This window comes from Manduca sexta, chromosome 17 (genome assembly GCF_014839805.1).
Source record: "Manduca sexta isolate Smith_Timp_Sample1 chromosome 17, JHU_Msex_v1.0, whole genome shotgun sequence".
Classification (NCBI taxonomy): domain Eukaryota; kingdom Metazoa; phylum Arthropoda; class Insecta; order Lepidoptera; family Sphingidae; genus Manduca; species Manduca sexta.
Window position 1 is genome coordinate 6965226 of NC_051131.1, and position 10363 is coordinate 6975588.

Consider the following 10363-nt stretch of genomic DNA (forward strand, 5'->3'; position numbering starts at 1 on the left):
CGCTATGTTTGTTACATCTCATGACATCATGGGATCCTATCGCCATATCAAGCACAAGTGTCAGACTCCGGGCTGATACTGATCCGAAAACACCAATTCTTTGTGCCTGAGTAGGAATGTGCCACACATACCATTAAACTACGCCACCGAGGCAGTCAACATTTAAGAAAATACTTGGTTAAAGTAAATTTAGGTATACTTGGCGATTTTTGGTAATAAAGTACCATTTAATAACCTAACGAAACTCAAATCGTACGCCAAGCAGCCCCAGTACTATTGATATAAAAGGTTGATAAGGATTTAATAATCTCAGATCAAAAGTCGTAATCAAATAAATTGCAGGTACTTAATATGTATGCAGTTCACCAAGCCGTCTACTAATATTATATATGTTTGCTTGCATCTTTGGTTTAACTTTCAAAGAAGTTAATTTATAAACAAATAAATAAATTTCAAAGCATTCATGTGACGGCAGAAGTCGCTCTTATCTAACCATGTAGGGACATCTATGTTTAGGTAACATTGTTATAATGTAATAAAAATAATATCAACCCTGTATTTTTTTTTGTGGCACTGCCGTTGTTATCTCCGGGGGTACCCTGCTAACGGTGTACAAGTGATCCCCCGGCTTAGCAACAACGGCAGCCTCATGATGAGTTGGTGGACTCTACCGCTATCACTGAAGGCTCGGTAGCCTCCAGCTAGACGGTCTTAGGGCCCGGGAGGAAGAAGGGAGGGGATAGAGGGAAGGAAGAGAAGAGGAAGGAATAGGAGTTCTTAGGATGGTTGGAAGAAAGGGAAGGGAAATGTTCACGAACCCTTAGACAGACCTCATTGTGAATTTGGCAACCATGAGGCATAGGCACGAGCTGTGCGCCTAGGGTCGCGGAAAATGTGCCTTCATGCATGGGCGTGAATTTGGTGTGGAGACCAAGCGCACAAGAATTGCCGCGGGGGGGATCAACCCTGTATTATAGACTGCCCACTGCTAAGCACAGGCCTCCTATTGAGAGAGGTTTGAGACCTTAGTGGCCACCACGTTAGACTAGTGCAGGTTAGCAGACTTCACATACATTTGACATTATTTTTGGAGAATTCTGAGGTATGTAGGTTTCCTCACGATTTTTTCTAGTAAAATAATTATCAATTTCAAACCATAGATTAAAGATTTATCATGCATAGGTACGCATTTACCTATTCAAATTATTTTTTTATTAAGTGCTTAGGTATACCTAATATATTTTATTGTAATCATAAAGTACATATTATATACATTGCTTTGTTTTCTTTAAAGTACAGATGTTACTTTTGATCATTATAAAAAAATTAAAACATTTACGATTTATTAGTTTGTGATTGGTGTATTTCCATAATAATAACACTTTTGGTAAATACATATTATGGTTATCTGTCGGATAAGTAATAAATGAAAACAATCCTTGGGAATCTCTAAGTATCGCAACAAACGAAATAAACCGTAGTATTTTCAAGAAATAAAACATATATTTTATATTATATCCTTATAAATAATGGTACACTGGTAGTTAATGCCTATGCGTTATGTTCTGAATGTCTACTTTGTAGATAAAAATTGACGATATAATAAATACAAAGCAAAATTTGGTCGAGTACCTGATTTAGTTATATACTGTAAAAAAAAATATGCAAGTACATTTTAAAATAAATAATTAGTTTATATTATGTAAACATCATACTGCAGTGATGATTTTATTACATACGGAAATGAATAATCTATTACATAGGTACAGATAACCACTTTATAAATTTTATTTTATACCTGGAATTAAGAAAAATGTGCACTAAAATATTATAATTATATAAACCTTAAAATCTTCAGAAATGTAGCGCACAGTGCTTTGAATGTTAAATTTTTTATCGATTATTTTGCGAATATTGAATTACATTTTGTGAACCAAAATTGAAACATTTCTTGCGTTTATTATCTTCAAGATAGGCTAGAAGTGACTATGATCAAAGAAATAGCTGCAAAAACAATTTGTTTCATTTTGACCACGTAATACGCGCACGCTAAGAAGCGGTCGCACCATAATAGTTATTGTTCATTGCCTTTGTCTATATCGGGTTTTTAGGTTTGCCGTGTCTCATATTATAACAACTGTAAATAAAAACTATCTACCAATCCAAATTGACTTGATTTAGATGTTATGTTATAACATTACTTATAAATATTTTATATTAGATTTAACACACAATAGCAAAATCTTACTCTATATCAAAAATCGACACGCATATAAATTAAAAACTGAACAACAAATGGCCAAATAAGTTAAAAAACAAACAAATATAAGCGAAAACATACACATCATAAATACCAATTCCTTTATTGACTATAATCGCGACTTGTTTTACACAGGCATCTGTAAAAAGTTATGAGGAAAAGTATCATTGTATTGGAATTCAAAATATGTGATTTAGATTCTGGACTTTTTTAGGCTTGCGGAAACAAAACTCCACATTTATCTATCTTTTTGAAGATGTCTTGTGAACTAAATAAGCATCACACATGCAAAAGTTCGACATACGTCGCGGCGGGACGATGTTTATATTTTGCAATGATTTTGAAAAACTATGCGAAATAGTTAACAGTTACAGAAAAGTTACAATAACATTAGCGACATACTTTTGTACTTGATAGTTGCAACTATGAATCACTTATAGTTTGGTTGGACCATCGAAATGCACATTACTAATCCAGTATAGTATATTATTCATTATACTAAAACATAGAATGCGCCCATAAATCACTATTTACTCTGGTATTTTCTTGTAATAACGTGGAAATGGTACCTATACTAAATTTCTTTCGATGGTTCATCACATCGTCTAAAAGTATATTTTATTTTATTTTAACGGCTGTTGATGATTACAAACTTGCATTATGCTAGCTTTTTAGTTTGTTATATAACAGCATGCTAAATCCATAAGAGAATTTGTAATACAAAGGTTAAATGTAAATGTTTAGGTATTCTGGTAATTTATTAGCGTAGGTCCTGAGCGTATTTTGAGCTAGATTTTTGGTTTAACGTACCTTTTTAACATATATGGACAGTCCATGAAAATGACCATGTTTATAAATAAGCGGACTGGAAGGACCATTAAAACTATTTACGATACATTTATAAAAGCAATCACTTTAAAGAGTTTTGTATATCATTATTTATTATCTTATGCTTTTGGTACTTCATCGTAGTGATAACTGTAAAAGTTTTGAGTCGCAGGGCTCGCAGGCGATATTTCATTTGAAACTAATGATAAACTTCATGTTATGTTATTTAATAAATCCACACTCGGGTCGACGACATTTTCCACACAACATAGACAACAGTAAAACATCAAGCGACAAAATATTATTTTTTGCTGGTGCTATACTTGATGTTTTAACTGGTCTATAAATTTTCAACTCTTCAGACTGGACCAATAACTGCAATAATGCTTAAATGCTTGGAGCTAACCCTGTAGTCAGCTATGCAAAAAGAATATGCACTCAGGTCGTACGCTAATAAAATAATTATTAGTAACTATAAAGGTGTGTGTTTGCAAATAATACACAGGTGGAATTTTTTAAATGTGTGCGGATAGCCTAATCAAAATGTAGGAATATCGGTGATAGTGTTCAAATGACTTAGAACAAAAAAGCGATATATGGGAAACATACACCATATTACATAAATACAAATTTAAATATTTAATTATGGAAATTGTCTGTTATATGTACATCAACTAAAATTATTATTATGTAGGTATTTCTAATGTAACTGTTACAGATCAAACTATAAATATTAGGTAATGTCAAACGGCACAATAAAATATTTTTTATGCCATTCTCTTCATTCCTCTTATCTTGGCCATCTTACTCTCAAACACTTTCTATAATGATTACCAAAAAACATAAGCAATTTGCCACGTTTACATTAATTCGTCGAACACCCTTTATTCCATCAACGACTGCACTACCATTTTAAGTATTGTCATTGCTTGGTATATTTCGTCTATTTTGTAGATAGGTACATATCTGATGTTGGTGTTACCCCACGAATACAGTCTAGCTTTAACACTTTTAGCTTTTTTTTGTAAGCCTTATTTATAAATATGTAAGTACGAAATAATTGTAATATTTATACATCTTTTGGAATTGCCGATATCTACGACACAAGTTAAATATTGTAATTTAAAAAGATCATCAAATTTATTGTATTATTCATTTTATGAGTCCCACACCTTATCATGTCCTATTGGGAGCCATGGTACATCATTTAACTAGGTTACTGTTCGATAATTTTCTGATCTTTACATTTTAGAATCTGTTGCCTCACATCATACTTGGTGTCAACAAAAGCCCTTCTTGTCATTACTCCGAATCATTAGATTTGGCCATCTACACACAAATTATAATTCACCAGTAACTGTAGGAAATCAGATATTACGTACATCTTACATGATTTAAGAAACGTGATGTTACATAATAATTATAATAATTTTCATGCTGATGTCACATGTTACTATAACAATGTTATTTTATTGGTAGAAAAAAAAATGTTAATTCCTATTTTTGTAAACATTGATTACCGTTTTATATCTACCTCGTTTTTAATCGCTATCTCCTTAGAGATGTGACTACACCTGGGCATCATTTTGTTATGTTATATACAGTCTTGCCAGTCGATTAATTTGTACAACCATCATTCTGATTTCATCTAAAGATATATACAGTGGCTATTGGATGAATGTCCTACAACTACATCTATACCCATTCGTAAACAATCCCACATTGCTCAGTAACAAAAATATTCTAACTATTTATTTTGTCAAAAATAGACATTTGTCCTCAATCTTCATACCCATATCCACGTGAGGAAACACACAATAAATTTATAATAATCAACATTATTTGACAAACAATGATAACAATCAATAGACTTCTATGTTTTACTATACAATGTATGAACTCTTAACAGTCTGTTGTTAAAACATAATGTTCTTTTAACCCGTTAATATACAAAAGCACAGTATACCTAACACTACTACATACATTAATCATTGAAAATATGTAAAGTGGGAAGGCAAGGGACAAGACAATTATTAAACTCATTCTTAAATTTAATCTGGGATTTAAGAAAACCTTCAGTTTTTTCTTCTATCGGTCTAAAATGATTTGCCAAAGTGAAGTACTTATTTAATGTTATAATTTCATTAATAAATAATATGGAAAATCTTAATATCAAAATGACAAATATTCTGTACATTAACATTCCTAATGTCTTGGTAACTGATGTTTGGAAATAGGTTTATCCGTTTTAAATTCAATCATTTGATAATTTGTATTTCTGAAACACTTATTTACAAATATGTAATAAAGCAAAATCATAATATTATGTTTTCTATGCATATTTTGCATATTTTATGCATAGTATTAGTAGCTTAGATTTCTATATTATTTAAAAACAAGCAATATTTGAATCAAATAATTTGTTTTATACATTAATATTATTATGTTGTTGTAGTAATTATCTCCTTATAAGGTAGAAGCTAAAGAACCACAAACCAACCTAAGAGATAAGTAAATTTTCTGAGCTGATAGTATTGCTTGGTTTATAATATATATAAAATAAAAAATTTGATTATGATCAATATTCCGAAAATGCTTAAGAAACGTAAGATTTAACTATTTAAAGAAATATAATGTTCAATGACATACTTTATTGCTGAATTTAATCGTATATTTGCAAGTTGAATATTTTTAAGAAGAACTCCAAATTAGATGAAAATGGTTCAAGACAATATTTCAAGAAAACATTATATTTTCCTTTATAGAAATTTGTAGTTACTGGACGGTCCCTAAAATTGTAAAATTGGATTTACAAAACATCTATACAATTAAGCACTCCCAGATTACTATAAAATTTTATCTAAGGAAAAGTTTCAAACATACAGAAGTATGTATGCTACTTTTTATTAATATATTTAGATAAAATAATATAAAATGACAAACAAAAAGCACAACAATATTTTTTTTAATATAATAATATTGACTTACTAAGGTATTACATAATTGTAATTTTTCATAGAATCCATTAATCACATCAATTACTCTGGATTAGCTTTTTAAGGCATCTAAGGCTATTCTTCATAAGTTATGTGGAAATATGATTAGAATCCTTGGATTTTATTTAAAAATAAAAAACACATTTAAATATGCATGTCTTTTCTAATAATATTTACACTACATATTTCTATATCTGAATTCTTTGTTTTTCTTATTAGAATATAATAAAAAGAAAAAATATAATTAAATTTTCTAAATAAGTAGTTGAAAATGTCTGAATTAGAGAAAAATAAATTTTTACTTATCAAATGATGTTTAATAATTAAAATATTTTCGATTAGTGGTGTATAATACATTGTTTGTCATTTAAAGGTCAAGTGTCAATGTCACCCATTTTAATGTAGTGCTACAACGCCCTAGTGACATGAAAAGTATTAGTTTCATTAATGGGCGTTTTCAATAAACAATGCCTATCTTAATCTTCGATTCGGTTCTGAGAATGATCCCAATTAAAATATGTCATTTCTAAGCGTGACAAAAAACTTCTCTTTTGATAGGTCCATATTCGCGATTCAATGACTCGAAAAAAAATATATATTGGAAAATTGAATTTTGTGATATCCGCAAATCAAATACCAATTCCCTACAAATTTAATTATTTATTAGTAAAAGATATACTTCATTATTTGGTATAAATTGTGTACTGGTTTATAAAATTGGATAGGTTCTGGGTTTTTTCCGTATTTATTAAGATAAATAAATTTGTAAATAAACCATTCACATTTTAAAATTGTTACAAGTGTTATCAAAAGATGGATAACATATTATGCATATCCTGACAGTTATTTTAAATATTTAAGTAACTTTATCTTATTATTATTATATAATAGAAATTATTCAATTTACACATATTGTTAATTTCATTGATATAAAATATGGTAGTGTGTGAAAAATGGTTAATATTATGTAGTTTATTTGTTTGAATGCAAAAATTTTTTTTCTATGTAAGATCTCCAACATTTCTTAAAAAGTTGTAATAGCTTAGCTAATAGCCTTAGATACCCTTATGAAATAAACATCTGTATACAGGGTAGATAGAGCAGTAATTGTAACACCCTTAATTGCTACAGCTAGATGAAAATTTTCTTTTAAGACTATCCATAATTCTTGCAGACATTTTCATCTTCATTTACAGATTTAAGAAGTACAATATGCAATCAATGAAAAAATGGGCAAATCACACAAAAACAAAAAATACCTATTTTATTATAGAGATTAAAGGACTTTATGGAACTATGAAGATATGAGCACTGAAAAACAGAGTGAAAAGAAACAAAATTCATGTATTTTTATTTTACAGATTAAGGAACTAACTATAATTATATAAAAATATTTTATTCTATGTTGCATTTTGTATCAAAATCAATATTTAGACTACAGCTATTTTTGTTTGTTTTTTAAGCAGCTTGATTTGGCAATAATTTTAATCAAAATTACATTCCACCCATTTGTTTTATTTACTCAATTTTACTGAAAAAAATTTGTTGGAAATCAACTTGAAGTTTAGCTTATGCAGAATAATAACTAAAACAAAAATAATAAAGCTCAAAACATACTATATATGTATTATTTTTAGCCAAGTGTCTCAGAAAGCATGTGCCTACTTCCTTTAAAATAATATTATGAATTACCTTGAAATAGCATTATAAAGCAGGTAAGAACTTTATATAGATTCAAATTAAGATTTTTTGAAGATACTAGGCATATTTGAAATATGTTTTTCATATTTAATATACACATATTATATTATGAACTCTGCAAATACCTAATACACTAGCAGTATTATACAGAATATCTTTTGCTGTTTAGTATTTTACAATGTAGTCAGGTTCTTTATTTCATTTAATAATTTATATTTTGTACTAATTTGTCATAAGAGCTATATTATTTGCCTATATATTTGAAAAACGAATATTAACGCATCTTATTGTGTAATGAACAACTGAATAGTTTAGAACCCCAAGTGGAATTCATAGCAATCAAAATAATTTTTCAGTTCAAAAATATGTAATTTATAATTTATTTTTGTAAATTATGAACCAAAATAATTTTTCTTATGTTTTGGCATCAAAAAACCATTTTTGTGTAATTTACCCACTGTCTGGTTGAGTAAAAATGTATTAAACAATCTGTAAATCATTAATCATGTAATCGGTCATCTAAAAAGATTCAAAAATTAAGGACAGTACCCTAAAAAAATTCTCTTAGGTATAACAACCAAGGTCGTTTACATTTACACCACCATAAATCCGTAATTGTATATTATATAACATGATACATTCATTTACTTCATTCAAATAGACCAGGTTTGAAGGGAATCAACAAAACACAAGCAATTGCATAATAAATAAATAACATCATTAGCAAACTTTCTAGGTTAACCACTCTTCACCAACAGAACAACCTATTTGTATAATGTAGATAAAAACAAATGATATTTATCTAATTGTTGCTACAATCACAGAGATTATTGTGAGCTTGTCAAATCAAATTTTGGATCAAACTGAGTGGCCTTGGGACTGGTGTCGCTGTCCCCACTGACTAGAGGGCCCTTGTGCCGAGTTACCTTGTTGCATCCAAGACAAAAAGTTTGGTGGAGCTGGTGGAGCAGATGATGCTGGTCCCGCAAAGGCGCCCTGCTCAGACCCACCTGATGGGATGTTGTTGATGAGGCCCCACCCGGCTGCCTGGTTGAGTGCAGCTGCCACTAGAGCTTGGTTCACCGGTAATCCTCCCATGCCCAAAGGCATGCTCCCACCTTGAGCTTGACCACCACCACCAGCGACAGCTGTTTGTCCGTGCTGACCAGACATACCCAATGCTTGCATGTTAACCATATCCAAGTTGCGGTTATTCCAAGAGTTGTTATTAGAGGCATTGTGTGGGTGGCCTTCTTCATAGTTTCTGCTGGGTAAGTTACGTTGGTTTGAACCACCTTTATTTTGTTTAGGAGAAGCATTGGAAACATTTACTGACACACCTTTAATAATATGGTCTTGACCACATAGACTTTGGGCAACTTCTGGGTCTAGAAATGTAATAAAACTGAAAGCTCTAAAAGGCTTCGGAATAAACACATCTGTCACTTCTCCAAATTGTGAAAAATACTCTCTCAAGTCATTGGCAGTTAATTCTTCTGTGCATCGGCCCACAAACACTTTACATGGCATGGATGGTACTGATCCCTCTTTGGAGTTAGGTATCCGTACATCACACCATCGTCCATCTATCATGTGCCTTTGAGCAAGCACTCTCATCTGAGATGTGTATGAAGCAAATCGAATGAAAGCAAATCCTTTTGACATACCAGTTTTTGGATCTCTTTTTAACTGGGCCATTAATACTTCGCCAAATTTTTCAAAATATTCCCGGACAGTCTGCTCAGTGGCCTTCCATGGTAAACCCAAAACTATCAAGTCAGAACATAAATTATCGTTTCTTTTATTCTTGGCTAATGAAGTTTCAGAGTTTTCACCGGGTTTTCGTTTATTTTCTTTGGGGAAACTGCATATGTACAAGTGATTACCCCAGCCTTCAGGAGGAGGATACAATCTGCCATCTCTTAATCTAATACCTCTGATGTTTTTCGTTTCCGGATGTCGATATTTTAATCCACAGCAGCCAGGAAACTGCGCAGAGACGGTCGTTAACATCAGTGTTCCATCTTCTTCGATTGGTAGTTCTATGGGTTCTTCGTTTTCATCTTCAGCCACGGGCAAGTACTCGAAAGACATTATTTCTTAGTCATGAACAAATTTAATAAAGTTTGATAAAAATAAACACTGCTAATATACTTATCGCTATAGAAATGTACAATTTTTATACCATCTAAATAAATAAAATTAATTAAACGTCACCTACGGGTTATGAACCCATTGCAATTTGCAGGTTGAAAACATAGTTGGACGGCCAAATGTTGATCGATTATCGTGGTTATTATACAAGGAATTTTCGTCTCTTTCAAGTATCAAATAATGGTAATCGCGCTGTAGTAATAGACAACTTTCTAAATTTGACGTTTTACATCACTTCTCTTTTACATTTTTTTATTATGGCAATATATCTTATTTAGCTCAAATCTTGGGTGTAAACAATAGAGTAAAGTATATTCATAAATGTTCAAATATATTAATTTTAGTTACTGTTCTGAGTGCGGTACTGTTCGCTCTTCGAATTACTGGAGACTGTTATAAAAAGACTATAAAATGTTTTCGACTA

General features: G+C 30.9%; 1 protein-coding gene across 1 annotated transcript; it reads right to left on the reverse strand.

Moving 5' to 3' along the window:
- Positions 1–1345: 1345 nt before the first annotated feature.
- On the reverse strand, positions 1346–10137 carry LOC119189590 (TAR DNA-binding protein 43-like). Its single transcript, XM_037439732.1, has one exon. The coding sequence runs from the start codon at positions 9877–9879 to the stop codon at positions 8644–8646; it is 1236 nt and encodes a 411-aa protein (XP_037295629.1). The 5' UTR covers positions 9880–10137; the 3' UTR covers positions 1346–8643.
- Between the last annotated feature and the right edge of the window lie 226 nt (positions 10138–10363).

Excerpts from the sequence above, each read along its gene's own strand:
- LOC119189590 (XM_037439732.1), bottom strand. The coding sequence starts at position 9,879 with ATGTCTTTCGAGTACTTGCCCGTGGCTGAAGATGAAAACGAAGAACCC.